Genomic DNA, 15,172 nt, shown 5'->3' with positions numbered 1-15,172 from the left:
TGTTATATTTTCTTCTATTAAAACACATCATTTTGGTAAGTAGAATTTCAAAATGAGATAAATAACTTCTTCCTCAGGGAAGAAGGATGATTTAAAAACATACTAAAACTGATTTTCTAATGTAAAATTGGAGTTGATTTAGAAAAAAAAAGTCTGCAAACATATGATTAGGAATGGCAATCTTAATGACATGGGTAAAGATGTCCACTATGCATTTGAAAATAGTTATTAAACAGATTCTGTTACTCTGCTGAAAGCTATATGGGAAAGATAAGGATTTAGAACAATATTAAAATTTTGTGCGTGTAAAAATTCAATAACCCTTTTTTAACTCCTTTGTAGTATTTTAACCATATCAGTATTGAGGACTCACGGGTATATGAACTGACCAGCAAAGCTGGACTTTTGTCTCCATATCAGATTCTCCATGAGTGCCTTAAAAGGTAAGGCTGCAGCATGAGGAACAAATTCTGTTGTGTTCAAGTGCTTTGGGTCAGGGCACATTGTTTACTTGGATGCTGGTACTCACAATTTTCCTTAGTGAATTAAGGACATTTGTGGGCTGGCACAACAAGCTTACTTCACTCACTTAACCAGTTCAGTCCATATTAGCTATCTTATTAATATTGTATCTTCCTTGAATTTATATTTGCTGGTTTTGCTTCTGAGACTAGGATTTAATTGTGGAAGATGTGAATGTATTTGTTATTCCTTTATACGTGGTTGCCTCTTCATTCAAGTTACTGATCTAAGAAATAACTACCGATTCATTGATATCTTAATTTGTTATTACTGTATCTAATGCTACAGCAATTATTGACAGAGATAACTGTAACTAGTTCAGTTATTTGTAATTGTACTTAGCGTATGATATTGATTTTTGTTTGTGCTTAAGAAATCATGGAATGGGTGACACATCCATAAAATTTGAAGTGATTCCTGGTAAAAATCAGAAGAGTGAATATGTCATGACTTGTGGCAAGCACACGGTGCGAGGCTGGTGTAAGTACAGTATTTAGTATGGCCTCCAATATCTTCATTTTCTCCTGTTCTCTTTTATCCATTTTGCAGGTACTTGTTCAGTTACCTAGAATGTTATATGCTTTTTCTACTCTTTTTCTGGTATCTCAGTTTTGAGTGACACAAGTAAACATCAGTGTTTATCTAAGTCCTTGAAGTGCTGATGTGACACATTTTCATGATTACTTTTACAGGCAAAAATAAAAGAGTGGGGAAACAACTAGCTTCACAGAAAATCCTTCAACTGCTGCATCCACATGTGAAAAATTGGGGCTCTCTTTTGCGTATGTATGGTAGAGAGAGTAGCAAGATGGTTAAACAGGTGAAGATTATTTTCTTTGATTGTAACCTACCTTGTGATTGTATTGTTGCTTTTGTATATTTGTGGATTTTGTTTTTAATTACAGCAAAGCTTCAATGGTATCTTATTTCAACATAATCCTGTTGCTCCCTGCCATGGTAAAGGCAGCATACGTTTGATGAGCGATTCTCAATTCTTCTGAATTGGTTCTCGTATCTTGCTATTGCTAAAACATAAAATGAGTGCTTTCATTGATAATTCTGTTAATGTTGTATTTTCTAGACTGAAAATATAAAACCTATTTAATGTGTAAGTAATTCATGTAAATCTATGTTATTGCTTAAAGAAATATAAATATCAGAGAAAACTTCTTTTACATAAAACTTCTTTTATATGTTTATATATTTAAAAGCTCATCTGTTGTTGCTTATGGTTCTGTTGAATAGGAGACATCCGATAAAAGTGTGATAGAGCTTCAGCAGTATGCCAAAAAGAACAAGCCAAATCTGCACATCCTAAACAAGTTACAGGAAGAAATGAAAAAATTGGCACAAGAAAGAGTGAGTATAAGCTCTTATTTTACTCTTTTTTAAAACTTACGTACAAACAAGATGAATGCCACAGGTAAGACTTACCACTTGTTTGTAGAATTTTTGCTTGTTTTTTACAGTATCTCAGATAAGAAAAGTTGCTCAAAACTCGATTTTTGTAGTGTTTTTATTATTTTTGGAGGAATGCTTTTAGAGCGACTTTCATCCTCTATTTGAGGTGGGCTTACGACCTAATTTTACTTCAATAAAATGGTTTTTAACATTAGAACAAGTTAGCTATTCACAGAGACAAATGCAAATTTGGCTAATGTTGTGCAACATTTTAAAAGTGCTTTTTGTTATTATATTGTTGATGTGACTCTGTGGTGGGCTTTGTTTTATGTCTTTTTTTTTAGGAGGAAACACGAAAGAAACCCAAGATGACAATAGTAGAATCGGCTCAGCCTGGTAGTGAACCTCTGTGTACTGTTGATGTATAATGAAAAAATTTACGAGTGGGGAGCAATAACACAAATGGAGGAACTAGATTTTCAACAACTATTTAAAAATCTGTTTGCTGCAGAATGCAAGATAACTTTTAAAATCCAAGCTGCTTCAGTTATGCATTGTTCTTTTTGCATCATCAGGGCAATATTACTTTTTCCTTTTTTCTTTTTTTTATACCTCTGAGATATGTACGTTTAAAGGATTGATCACAAAGATCTCTACTTGGGCAAATGCACAGAGGACAGGCATGTTCACACAGGATAAATTCAAGCAAGCACTTTTTCCTTGAAAACCATCTATATTTGAAATGGATGTGTTTTAAGGATGAAATTCAGAATTTCTATGTACAGGTTAAAGCTGATACTATATATATATACACACACACATACATATATATGTATATATAAAAGAAATATATGTACATCTTCTTGTATGAACATGCCTAAAACTATTTTTGTGAAAAGTTTTGTTGCATTTCAGCACATAATAATATGCACTGATAAGACACTTTGGTGACAAATACATGAAAATGATGAGCAATGTTCCTAATGCCATAGGATTAGGCCAGTAATGCTGTTTATTTTGTTTTGTTCTGTTATTTCGTCTCCTGCCAGGCTTAGTTATTCAAGATCACAGTATGCAGATATTTTTTTTACTACTTGAAAAGAACAAGTATACCTGGTAGTGTTAAGAGCAACAGGCTGGATATTCAAAATCATTGGGATTTATGTTAACTGAAAAGAGTCTATGTTAGTTTACAGATCAGTTGAAAGGGGAAAAATAAGGCTCTACTTATTAGATTTAAATGAAAACTGCAATTTGAAAGACTGTTTTCAAAGCTTGGAGCCAAAATGTAATCGAACATGGTTGGCAGTCTGAAAATATTTTGCCAGTATGGTGTTTAAACATGTTCCACTCCCTTCTCCCAGCAATAAAAAGTTTCTCATTTCATTGGAGTCAGAATACACCTGACTTAAGTCTTAATTTGCACCATAAAATAAAAAAAAAATAAAAGAAAAAATTAGGAATAGTAACAGCAACTACAAGAAATATTAAATAACTGCAGCAATTTAGTTTTTTTAAAAAGCTTTGTTTTTACTTTTTTAATTACATTTTTAGTTTTTGAAGAAAAATGTAACTTCTGCAATGAAAATTAGAATGTAGATTTGGAATATGACATAGAGTAATGAGTAGAATGAGACCATAACAAGTTTTACTGGTAAATAGGAAAATCACAAATATGCAACTACTATAAAATACAATCTTAGAAAACAGGCAGTACTCACTATGTCATCTGAGGCTTTATTACATTAAGCACAGAAGAAATAGTTTTGGCTGTAGTGAAAGCACTGCTTTATGAGGTTTTTTTTTCTTCATTTGGTGTTTACTGGGTGATTGCAGTAAGTCTTCTCTTAGAACCATTTCTGTGGGTTCTTTGGTCTGTTATAAAAGAAGAGAATAAAAACCAAGCTGGTGGTAGGGCTTCAATGATTTACCCAAGAGTTGTACTGGTATATTTTACACTCCTGTAGGAGTCAAAGAGGTCAGTTTTTAATTGCTGCAGCTCCTGGTACTTACCTGGACAGTGGTCTGGGGGCTTGGGGTAGGGAGGGGAGAAAGGGAATGTTCTTAGTTTGTTGTGTTTTTTTATTATTATTACTATTTTATTTTATTGTTTAATACCATGTTACATATAGAGTGCTGCAGTATAATGAATTTTGTGCCTACTGGATTTTAACAATATTGGCATCAGTATTGTCTACACCTCCTTTAAGATCATTATACCTGTTATTTTGGAAATACATGGATTTTGATTTTTATCTCAAGCTTACGTTGCATATAATGCTTGAGATTAAATGGGAGTCCTGGAGTCTTACCCATTTCTATTTGAATGATATGCTCAAAGGTCTCTGCAAATATGAATTCTCCCACTGTTCCTTATTATATTTAGCTTTTCAGTTCTGCAAATTGTAATCCTGTTATAGCAGGATACGGGTAGTTGGAAGACTTGGAAGACTATACATAAAATATTATTTAAAGAAGTGGCCTATCTACAAAAAAAATGCCTCTGCTTTTTTTTTTTTAATTTAGTGTAGCTTTAATAAATTTCCATCTTTTAAGAAAGGTGTATAATATTGGTGCAGTAGTGACAAGCAGTGATTACTGTTTGTCTCTTTTTTATTTTTTTCATAAAGACAGGGCTTATATCTTCTATGCCTAAATGTATTACTGCATTAGGTAGGGTTTACTTCAGCTTATGTTTTCAGCAGAAAAAAACTTTACTTGGACAGCACTGTAAAAGACAAATCACCCTTGTAGATCCTTTATTTTTCTGAAATCAGAATGTCAGTGTTTTTGCAGATTACCTGCAGAATATACATAGATGCCTCACTTAAAAATTTGATTTCATTATTTTTAAGAGGATTGCTGTATTACCTCAGTCTGCCACTATCAGAATCACAATGTGACCATTGCCCTTAATAAAAACATCCAGAGATTTCATTGTGAACCAAAGCCTAGAAGATATATTATGCATTCTAAACAAAAACAAACAAAAAAGATGGTATTAGACCTTGCTGCAGCCTTTAACTGGAGAGATGTCCAGAAAATAGCGCAATAACTGCTGGAACAAACAACTTAACTGCTGTTTATTGTCATTGTGAAGTATTCTTGTGTTTTAATGTTTACTATTGTTTGGAGTGTAACAGTCTTGCATTTGCACATAAGCACGAGCTGCTGTGATAGAGGATAGATCATTGCATTAACTTCAGCTTCTGCATGAACACTTACAGTGTGATTCAAGATGTATCCTAAATTTGTCTTGTAACTCTTGTGTGTTTTCTAGGTAATCGGCTGTAAGGGTTTAGATCTTGATTATATGAATGCATAAAAACAGCTGCTGCTTTTGTCACTGACATTTGTTCTTTATCCCTTCTATATACAGAGGAGGATGGGTATTTTTATAGGGATGGAGTGTATTTTTAAGAACTGTTCCATCCTTTGGGAGTTACAGTTGTGCTTTGCATATTATGTGCTTTTTGACAAAAGTGTGGTATATTGACTTTAAGGGTTAAATTAGTGTGCATTCAAATCTTTATGGTACTGATGGAAAACTTACTGTGACTTCCAGTGAATAGTCAGATGCTACCTATTTAAACACCAGTAATTCAGCTTTTTCTTACATATTTATTAAACAAAACTGACAAAGTAGTTGGGTACTCAGATATTTGGGAAGACTGTTATGCATAAAATTAATTGTTGTATGTAAACTTCCACTTCCCTGTGATGCTGTTAGGCTTTATACAAATACATTTGTAACATTTAAAAGCATGATTATATCTTATTAATTCTCTAGACTGTACTTTAGTTCTAGAGTAAAATTCAGGAAGTGATAGCTGCCTAACTTTCCGCAGGAAGAAAGGTGAAGTGCAAGAAGCCATGCTGTTCTTAACCAAATAAAACGTTCAGTTACAGTATTCTGATGTGTATCTGAGATGGGAAAGTGGGAAAAAAATCAATCTTATTGCCCAAGTAGGTAACAATGGTTGCTGTATGAATTGTATTGGGTGCAGTTGCTTGATGCCAGTGCTAAATTGGTACAACTATAAAGCCTCATTTTCACTGAGCCTCTGCTTGCTTTTTTTTCTGCACAATCATATAAGCCTATGTGTTTGGTCTTTGAGTACTACATGTGTATTTTTCAGACAATTAGTTTTGAGCAATAAAGTTTGATATTATAAAATGCTGCAGTGTGATCAGTATTGTGATAACTTAAGCACATTTAGAAAAAGGAACTTTGATCCTTTGCTTCCTGTAGATATATTGAAATACAAATTAGATCAGTATGGGCTTACTGGTTATGGAAGTAGTCGTTGACTCACTTTTTTGGAAAGGAATTGAATGCATATAATGTTAAACATTTTTTGAGGGGAAGTTGTGTTTAAGTTTTTTCAGAAATTGGAATTTGTATTTTTTACTTATGTCAGTTTGAAACAACACAATCTAATGCTGCAATTTTTGGTACCTGCTGTCATATGCCTAACTGGACAGAAAGGAGTATTAGCAAGTCTGTGAGTGCTGTAACAAAAGTTTTTTGTTCAGTCCATACTAAATGTACATTAAAAATACTTTAAATAACTTTGATGTTAAAATGGTTATTCCTTCTAACAGTCAGTCTATCCTATGGTGTGGATCAGGCTCCCTTCAATTAATACTAGGCTCTGAGCACCTGTACAGATGTATGAATCTTGACTGGACAGCAAACTCACGCAAGGGTAGGAATCTCAAACAGGTTTTTCCTCACAACCAATACATACATGCAAAGTGTGATTTAAGATGCTAAGCTTTGTAGTTCCTAGGGTTCACTAACACCACTCTTGCTCATCCCCCAGGTGCCTGCAATCTATGTTTATTGTGTTAAGGTTTTGCAGTAAATGCAACTGCATTTTTCTTTTATTGCACAGGGCTCTGAGTAAAACAGTTGGGAAGATAGCTGAGATAAGATCTTTGAATCTAGTGCAGAGATGGTGTTGAAAACATTTTGTTCAAAAGTACTTCAGTTATAACCTCAAACTGAGTAAGTTGCGTTCAAGCTACTTTCTCCTTCAGTAATACAGCTGTGGGATAACATTTAAGGCTGTATCACAACTGTATAAAGAGTGAGGCCACTCTATATATTAATTCACTCACCTCGGTTTCCCTCTGAGGGCAGGAGGAGAAAAGCAGAATTTGGCTTAATGGTATGTAATTAAATTTAATTCAAATTAGTATTATGATGAAATAACTTGGAAGCCTTGCAGCCACTCTGTTGTAGAGATTTATTACCTGGGTGTTAGAGCGACAATGTTATTGAAGCAGTTAACAAGCAAAAGAAGTTTCTGGAAAGTATCTCATAGGACTTGAGTTGATTCCCTCTCTTTGGATGATGTATCTATGCATGTATCCATAGAAGTTGTCTGGCTTGCATCAATGTTAGACGGGTTGGTACTGTCCAAGCACTCTGAATCACATCCTGCTGTTGTGACTTGAGTATCATCAGGCTTCGCTTCTGCAGAGCTTCCGTTTGCATATTCAACCCTTTCAAAGAATATCAGTAACTCACAGTGCCTGGTCTGAGGGAAGAGATCCACAGCCATCGCTTTAACAGGACGGAAAGAGGCTCCTTTGACTCGGTTGGAAGGGGCCCGGCAAAGACTTGATGGGAAAAGGGAACAGGAACTGTATTAGTATTTTAGTGTACTGTTCATCGCTTAGAGTATACTACTACTCTTCTAAGAAAAGCTTTTCTTCCCCTAGCCTCATTCCATAATATGGTTAGTCAGCACCCTGAATACTTCCATTATTACACATTATTAGGTAACACAGCTCCAAGCTTGCTTTGTAGCAGCTGTCCGCTGTTTTACAGTGGAAAAAAAAATCAGTAAACATGACTTAAAAGCCAGCCTCAGCCCTCCACCCCAAAAATCAATTTTTCTTACCATATTTATTTATTTATCCAAGAATTACTCACTCTATAAAATTATTCATTGCAGCTCTGGGATTACAGGATACATAGATAAGCTTCTTCAGCTGTTCAGCTCTTCTAATTGCAAGGATTACCTTGGAGTCTAGATCATCAAAAGCAAGAAAGCTGAGAGCAAGTTTTGTGTGCATCACCAGATTTCCAAAAGTATTCCAAGTTGTACTCAAGCATGAACAAAACTAGTGGAATACTCAGCTGCTTCAAGTTACAGTTGAAGCCTCCCACTTTATTTGTTCCACTGGTGTTTTCTTTGGCACACCACCAAACATCAGCTAGGAGAATGGACTTAAAACAGAGAAGGTAAACTTACGCAGTCCTGCTCGTGGCGGATCTACAATGGTAATTAGGTTCTGGGGAGCTAATATGTTAATTAAGGAAGGAACAATATCTTCGGCCTTCCCACAATGAAATTCGATGTTATTCAGTTCTATTAAACAAAGAAACAAGGTATTAATCAGAGTACTTATCAAGTCAAAGCCTCTTTCAATACACTCAAGTTGGATATTAAAGTCTTACATCTTAGAAACTATGGGTTATTTAGTCTACCCTGATCCAGTGTAACTTAAACAACCACTGACTGGTACTTCAAATTATTTAAACAGCAGTAACTTAAGCATGCTCCATTATCTAGAATAAAGCAAAAGCCCACAAAAAACAGATACTGTTAAGAGTTTTATTTATGAGGCTAGATGGAGCTTTGTTTCGCTTTTTTTTTCTTCTAAACTAGAACGTTTCAGTGTAAAAGTAATGTTGGCTGTTAGTCAACAAGAAAAATGACTGCGGAGATTAGCATACATATTTTCAGGAGATATAGTTAAAATGGGTAAGATTACTATCAACAACATGTAATTCCAAGCTCCTTGGTAAGGTGAAGAAGTAGCTATGTAACTACTATGCTTGGAAAACAAAGAATGCTTGGAAATGACTATGCTTGGAAAAACAAAGATCTTAGAATTTTAGCTTAACTAACCATTTATCTGGGCATTCGCTTTGGCATCCTGCACAGCTTCTTGGCAGAGTTCAATTCCAATCACTTTCTTTACTTTCTACAGAATCAAGGGAAAAAGATCAGCCTATGGTACAGAGATGTAAATGTAACAGTTACTTATAGCATCAGCAATTAACTACTGCATGTGAACTTTTACTTACAGGTGGTTACTTTTCTAGCTTGCAGCTAGAACAGAGTCCAAGAGACCTCTGCAAGTACCAGGGGCGTTTTGACTGGAATTCTCAGATGAACATCATCTATCCCATTAGACTCTTGTTATGGTAGGTTTTTGGGTTTTTTGGAGGGCTAAACTCCCTTAACGCTCTTTACTCTACTTCATAAGATATGCGAGTATGACAAAAGTTGGTTATTTCTATCTAAAGATTTCTAAGAAAGCTCTAACTAGTTAAGTGGACAAAACTTTTCTAGTAAATTTTGGCTGTCTGACAGAACTACTGCCTCTTTTGACTGAATTTAAAGATAATTTAGGGTATTTAACGTAAGAGTGAGCTTTCGTAATGATTTGTTAAAACAGCCACAGGCAATTTAGTTAGAAATTAATTTTAAAACTTAGGATATCATGCATTTCATTTCAAGTACATCAAGTATTTTCTTTCATAACAAAAGAGGTACACCTGAATGTTAATTGTAGATTATATCCAGGAAGAGATGTTAATCACCTTGGCTAAAGAAATCCCGATAGTTCCTGTACCACAGCAAATGTCAAGTACCGTGCTCTCTTGGCTCAGTTGTGCCCACTCCCTAATGGCAGTATACAAAACTTCTGCAGCCTGTGTATTTACCTGTGAAAATATATGTCAAGTAGGTCTACTTTTTTATAAGCAGTAAATGTTTTTTTAATAAGTCTTATAAAAGCAAATTTTCTTTTTCCTTCTTTCTAAGAAAGAACTTCACATCAACTTATCATCATATAACTGATCTACAAGATTACCATTGCATTGTAAAAGTCTCATTCAGTACTTTCTGAGAAGGAATGTTTTGGTATCTATATTCCAGTAAACACAAGACATTTTCTACAGTACCTAAAAAGTAAGTTTGAAAACTAGAGGAAACAACAAACAAAATGATTAAGGAAAATGCTACAAAACAAAGGATTTTAAAAATATTTCCAGTTCTTGAACAGGAATGGAATGAGTAGATTCAAACCCAGGAGAATATAACCATGACAAGACACTCATCAAGCTTTATTTTAACCTTATCTGTAAACCTGCTTTAATGTAAATGCTGTAATCATGCCTTCTTGTAAAGGAAGTAGTACACAGCAAGTTCACCAAACCAGTTCCTCTATTTTGCATTCTCTAACTTAAAGGGCAAGTAAAGTCGACCATGTGAAAATAAATAAATGCATAGCAGTAGACTAAAATCTAAGGCAAATAATAGAAAATACAGCCTATCTTCAATGTATTTATGATCCCAGGTGGTAACGTATTTCCTTCCTATTTCAGTACTTGTTTTCCATTTACACAGCAGAGGCTACTTAATTTTGAAGCTTAAAGGCAGGGAAGAATCACATTTTGGAAAACCAAGCAAAAATTACAAAGATTACTGAACTGCCTATTGCATGTTCTGTAAAATGTCATTCAAGAGACAAATGATATTAAAATACTGAATTAGTAAAAACAAGTTACTTTGAACATGCTCCCCGTCAAGTTTATGCTCATTTACTGAGTTTTTACAGCAGAATGTAATACTCAGATATATTTAATTACAGCAAATATATAAAAGGTTGAATCTCTTAAATATGTAGTATCTCGCTACACTGCAACAGCTCATCTTAGAGGCAATAATGCAAATCCAGGTAAATTAGAAACTTGGTATCAGCCTTACTTGAAAAAATGCGTGAGGAGAAATTCTAAATTTTAGGCCAAGAAGTTCTTCATATATGTACTTATCACCAGCCACATGCTCCAAAGGCAAGTCTTCTAAATTGGGAGATTTCCTGGTAGAAGGGGAGAAACAAACAAACAAAAGCAAGCAATTATGTTTATTACATTTTTTTTATTTTTTTAACAAAAAGCATTAGTCATCTTAAAAACTGTACTACTGCACAGTAGTTTATAACATGGCAACATTTATCACATTCTTTTAGAGACCACCTTGGATTTTTTTCTTATAAATCTCGTTCCACTGACACAAAGAGTTTGACCTACATTGTCTCTAGATGAAGATAAGGTGGACTTTGTGCTCTGTGTAAGATGATGAGGAGATGAAAAATTACGTAAAATAGGAAAGAAAAAAAATGACACGAAATTTACTTGTTGATAACAATAAGTACCCATCTAATACAGCAAACACTTTCACAGCTTGATGGCCACCAACTAGTAGCAGTTCTGCCCATTTAAACCCTAGCTGCCTTTACTCAGTGACCGCTACAGGAAAACTGGAAGTTTCAGGAATCTATTGTGGAAAAGGGAAATAACTGTTCAGCAAAGTAATAATGCTGCTACTACTTTTAGGAATTAGCAAACGACAAGAATCCCACCGCCAGCAAAATTCCCCAAAGTGAAACCAAGTTCCTTACCTTTGGCCTTCCTCCACAAAGTACAGAGAAGTAATGCCACTGTCCCTTCCCATCCCCTCTGTGAAGTATTTTGCCAGAGAGACTTTTAGGTCAGCGAGTTCTTCTTTGCTTAATTTCTAAAGGTTTCATTTGAGAAGAGAGAATAATAATCTTAGTGACTTGGAAGATATGATATAGTGTATGCCTGCTATATACTTCTATATGCTTAAAGAAGACATACATTAATTGTTCATTTGCATATATCAGATTATTCTAAATAAAAAAGCAGTAATGCAGAGTAAATCACGCTAAGTCATTATTCTATTTCTCTTTCACATTCACTCTTTATAAAATCAGATTTATGTAATTTAAAACTGTGCATCTGGGCTGCACATTATATATCATCTTAAATACCTGAGGATTAAAATAAACAATTGCCATAATGTGGCCATTCCTGCTGGTACGGACTGTGAGCTGTTTCCAGTGACCTTCATAGGTTTCTGGGCTGTAAACTGAGTAAGGAGTTGACCTGCAATTTTCAGAAGCTCAGTTACTTAACAAGGAACTATTTTTTGCATGACATTCAAGTTGATTGAAACAAAAACAGCTCACCATGCAAAGTGATGAAAAATGTTAAGTACAAACAGAGACTACATTGATCTGTCAAGAGAAGAATGACTTCCAAATCTTAATTAAGAAAAAAAAAAAGAAGAGATTAATAGATCTCCAAGCACAAAATAATCTCTCCCTAGCTTTCATAATCCTTTTACCTCTTACCCATTTTAATCCATCCAAAATTATAGATAGGATGGATATAGGCAGCCTCTCACCACGTTCAGGGAATGACACAACTTTTTATAAATGTCTTCATCAGCTTCTGTGTTCCACACTAAGTTGAAAACTTTCCATATTCGAGATTGTTCTGAGTTTCCGTTTTTCAGAATTCAACTGCTTTTCAAAGCAACTGTTCCTTTTCTAAGAAGTGTGACTGCTCACAGATTTACCACTTTTGTTTTATTGACTTGTAGGCTGATTCTTCTCTAAATCAGTAAAGCACGCAATTGACTTTGGTTGTTCCAAGTTCCTCTTTTAACAATTTTTCAGAATAAAATTTTCTTTACAGTTATTGGAAAAAGCTCTTAAATAACAGGCACTTTCACTTGTAGATTATGTTATCTCATCACTAGCAATAAAGCTGTGTTATGCTGGTATCTGCCCCTCCATCTCAAAACAGCTGAGCAAGAACAAGGGACATGCACCCAGTGATCAAGGCACAAGATGCAAATGTCAAAGAAATGCTGAAGAATGAGATTGGTATATCCTTAGGTCATAAAGCTCAGAACAAACACTAAACTTTTCACTTTAATTTTATGAATATTTTTGAGTCATCAAAACATTTAAAGAAAATTCAATTTACTTATGCTCACCTTATGTAGTCTTGAAATGCTTTTACTACTTTTTTGGCAATAGCAGGAATGTGAATAGTATCAAACGGCTCCACTACAGCGCACGTACCACCCTTATATTTGCCAAGACGACAACCCACAGTTTTGTCTTCTTGATTTACACCAATCCCAATCAAAAACTCACATTTGTTGCGATATTCGGTCTAGATTTAAAATAAAGTTATATAAGATATTTATACAGCACTTACTTGTACATGCCAAGTTTATCTGAAAACAACCTTCACATGGTTAAACGTACTTGCAGAAGGCCACAAGCCATTTCAGTTCGTATGGAAGATATTCCTGAACTTTGATGTATGAGAACTAACCACAATAATGAAAAAGAATTAAGTAAATCATGTTACTCTAAAAGCAAAATACTGCATTCTTTGAAAGATGTTTTTATGAGCTTACAACACAAACTTCTGGGGACAGCATGCTCACTTTGAAGATAGAATATCCAGGTAAGCGTTTCTCTGCTTCCTGTAAATATTTCCACACACTATTTACACGAAAGGCAATGATGTCTAAAATTCATCATTCATTACGCAATGAAGACAAATACTCAGTTTGTCTGCAGTCTATTAAGACCAACTAATCAATTTTGCCCTAAGCTCATCAACCCCCTCCCATCCTCAACTTCGGATGACATTACCTGTAACGGTGATGCTTTCACTCCCTCTACCGGGCAGCACATTTTGTTATACTTCTGCTTCTGCACAAACAGCCAAGGTAGTAACGCTCTGTTGTTATTTCCTATTTCCCTGCCCAAATCAGAAACAAACATTTAAAATTACACACTTGGAAAAAGTAAACTGTTCCACAACATTTTTTTTCCTTTTGAAGCTAGGGCATAATAAAGTATCAGATTGCCAGAGGAAGACTATTTCTTCTGAAATAAATACTTTGGTTAACATGGAAAAAACCTCCAATTTTACAAGAACCATAACCTGGCAAAAGAAGAGTTAATGTAGTTACAAAGGTTAGTACTATGTTTGGCAAGGTACTGATGCATGAACAGAATGCAATTTTATCTACACAATTAGGGCAAATGATGGAAAAGATACTTTGATCTGCAAAGACCAGACTTAAAAAATGAGGGGATTATTTAGGAGAAAACCCTAATGGTATTTTGCCGTCTCTACAGATTGCCTCTTATAACATTTGACAGGTGCACATTTTTTTGAACTTCAGGGGCACAAACATCTTTCTGTTTATGCCCATGGCACTACGGACTCCCAAAATGATGTCCTTTCATTTAGTGATCTTTTGAAGCTGACCAAGAACGGCAATGGCAGGTTTTGCCAGCTGAAGCACTTCTTCAGCCCTAGCATCACAGATGATCTGTTATTTACTTTGTTTGGGATTTGTTTTCTGACATCCCTCTAATCGGCTTTATTTTAGATAGCAATCTGCTCAAACTTAGCTCTATACCACTGTAACCACATATCATTAGACCCACGGCAGCTTCACAACCAGCCGTTAATTACTTTGCCAGCTTCTGCAGCACTTGCTCGCACTCTTGCTTCTTTCTGGCCAGCTGCTCGGCGTAGGGCACGCTCCACAGCGGAGTCACCACATCGGCTATCTGCTTACTGAGAGGCTCCTCGGGGCCGGCCGCCGGTGGGGCCGGCCGCTTTGCCTCCCCTGCCTCGCTCCCCTCGGCTTTTTTCCTCTTCTTCGCCATGGGGTCGGCCTTGGGCTTGGCCAACCTGACGCTGAGCGCGCGGCCCTTCCACAGCACCCCGTGCAGCGCCCGCGCGGCCTTGTCCCGCTCCTCCTCGCTCTTGAACGTCACGAAGGCGAACGTCTGCCGCCCGAAGAGCTTGATCTTGTGGGGGCTCAGCCCGTACTTGGCGAGGAACTTCTTCACGTCGTTGAAGCCGATGTACTTCGGCAGGTTCTGTATCTCCACCTTATAGATCTCGGAGGTGAACAGCTCTCCCTTGGTGTACCCGTACACGTCGGGGCCGGGCGTGGGGTCCCCCCCGGTGCCTCCTCCTCCTCCTTCACCACCACCGCCGCCGCCATCTCCCCCTCCTCCTCCTCCTCCTCCTTCTTCTTCTTCAGGCCCGGCCGCGCCGTTCCCGGCCGGCACAGCCACCTCCATCCCGCCGCCTGATGAAGCCCAGCCGCGCCGCGCTGTTCACTGCTTCCTCTGGGAGCAGCCCGTTAACTTTCAGTTTATTTCTCAGCCCTGCTCCCCTTTCGCAAGCCCCGCGTCGCTCATAAGAACCGCAATGAACCAAAGCGCAGCGGCCCGCGCCGCTCCCTCAGGCAGGCGGCCGCCATCTTAGGCGTGGGCGCGGGGTGGGCGCCGCCATGGCGCGGGGGCTGCA

At 36.6% G+C, this 15,172-nt stretch overlaps 2 protein-coding genes across 4 annotated transcripts in view; one reads left to right on the top strand and one right to left on the bottom strand.

Annotated features, from left to right (window-relative positions):
• The window catches only part of DGCR8 (DGCR8 microprocessor complex subunit), a 26,070-nt gene extending 15,361 nt beyond the window's left edge, over nt 1-10,709 (top strand). The window contains exons 10-15 of one of the 3 annotated variants that reach the window (XR_014618925.1): nt 343-443; nt 896-1,002; nt 1,215-1,342; nt 1,768-1,881; nt 9,031-9,148; nt 9,771-10,709. Coding sequence is in view for 2 of the 3 variants with exons in the window: in XM_084297303.1 (XP_084153429.1) it covers nt 343-443; nt 896-1,002; nt 1,215-1,342; nt 1,768-1,881; nt 2,268-2,351 (534 nt within the window). In the remaining variant the exon portion in view is untranslated. Of the gene's footprint in view, nt 1-342; nt 444-895; nt 1,003-1,214; nt 1,343-1,767; nt 1,882-2,267; nt 7,023-9,030; nt 9,523-9,770 lie in introns of those variants that run through there. The other 2 variants (XM_084297304.1, XM_084297303.1) reach the window with 2 other exon arrangements.
• On the bottom strand, nt 7,161-15,172 carry TRMT2A (tRNA methyltransferase 2 homolog A). The gene is made up of 11 exons (XM_084297305.1): nt 14,324-15,172; nt 13,489-13,597; nt 12,816-12,997; nt 11,803-11,917; nt 11,410-11,525; nt 10,716-10,827; nt 9,548-9,670; nt 8,850-8,925; nt 8,190-8,306; nt 7,868-7,964; nt 7,161-7,551 (listed from the first exon to the last, which is right to left on the bottom strand). Exons 1-11 carry the CDS (start codon nt 14,941-14,943, stop codon nt 7,248-7,250), a joined length of 1,971 nt encoding a protein of 656 aa, XP_084153431.1. The 5' UTR covers nt 14,944-15,172; the 3' UTR covers nt 7,161-7,247.

Source organism: Netta rufina, assembly GCF_964035555.1.
Source record: "Netta rufina genome assembly, chromosome: 17".
NCBI classification, from domain to species: Eukaryota; Metazoa; Chordata; class Aves; order Anseriformes; family Anatidae; genus Netta; species Netta rufina.
This window is presented reverse-complemented; position numbering and strand designations above follow the sequence as displayed.

Excerpts from the sequence above, each read along its gene's own strand:
- TRMT2A (XM_084297305.1), bottom strand. The coding sequence starts at position 14,943 with ATGGAGGTGGCTGTGCCGGCCGGGAACGGCGCGGCCGGGCCTGAAGAA. Across the intron at positions 8,926-9,547 it reads TCGGGATTTCTTTAGCCAAG|AAAGTAAAGAAAGTGATTGG; the intron begins GTGATTAACATC and ends TTGATTCTGTAG. Across the intron at positions 7,552-7,867 it reads GCAATGAATAATTTTATAGA|TCTTTGCCGGGCCCCTTCCA; the intron begins GTGAGTAATTCT and ends TTTCCCATCAAG.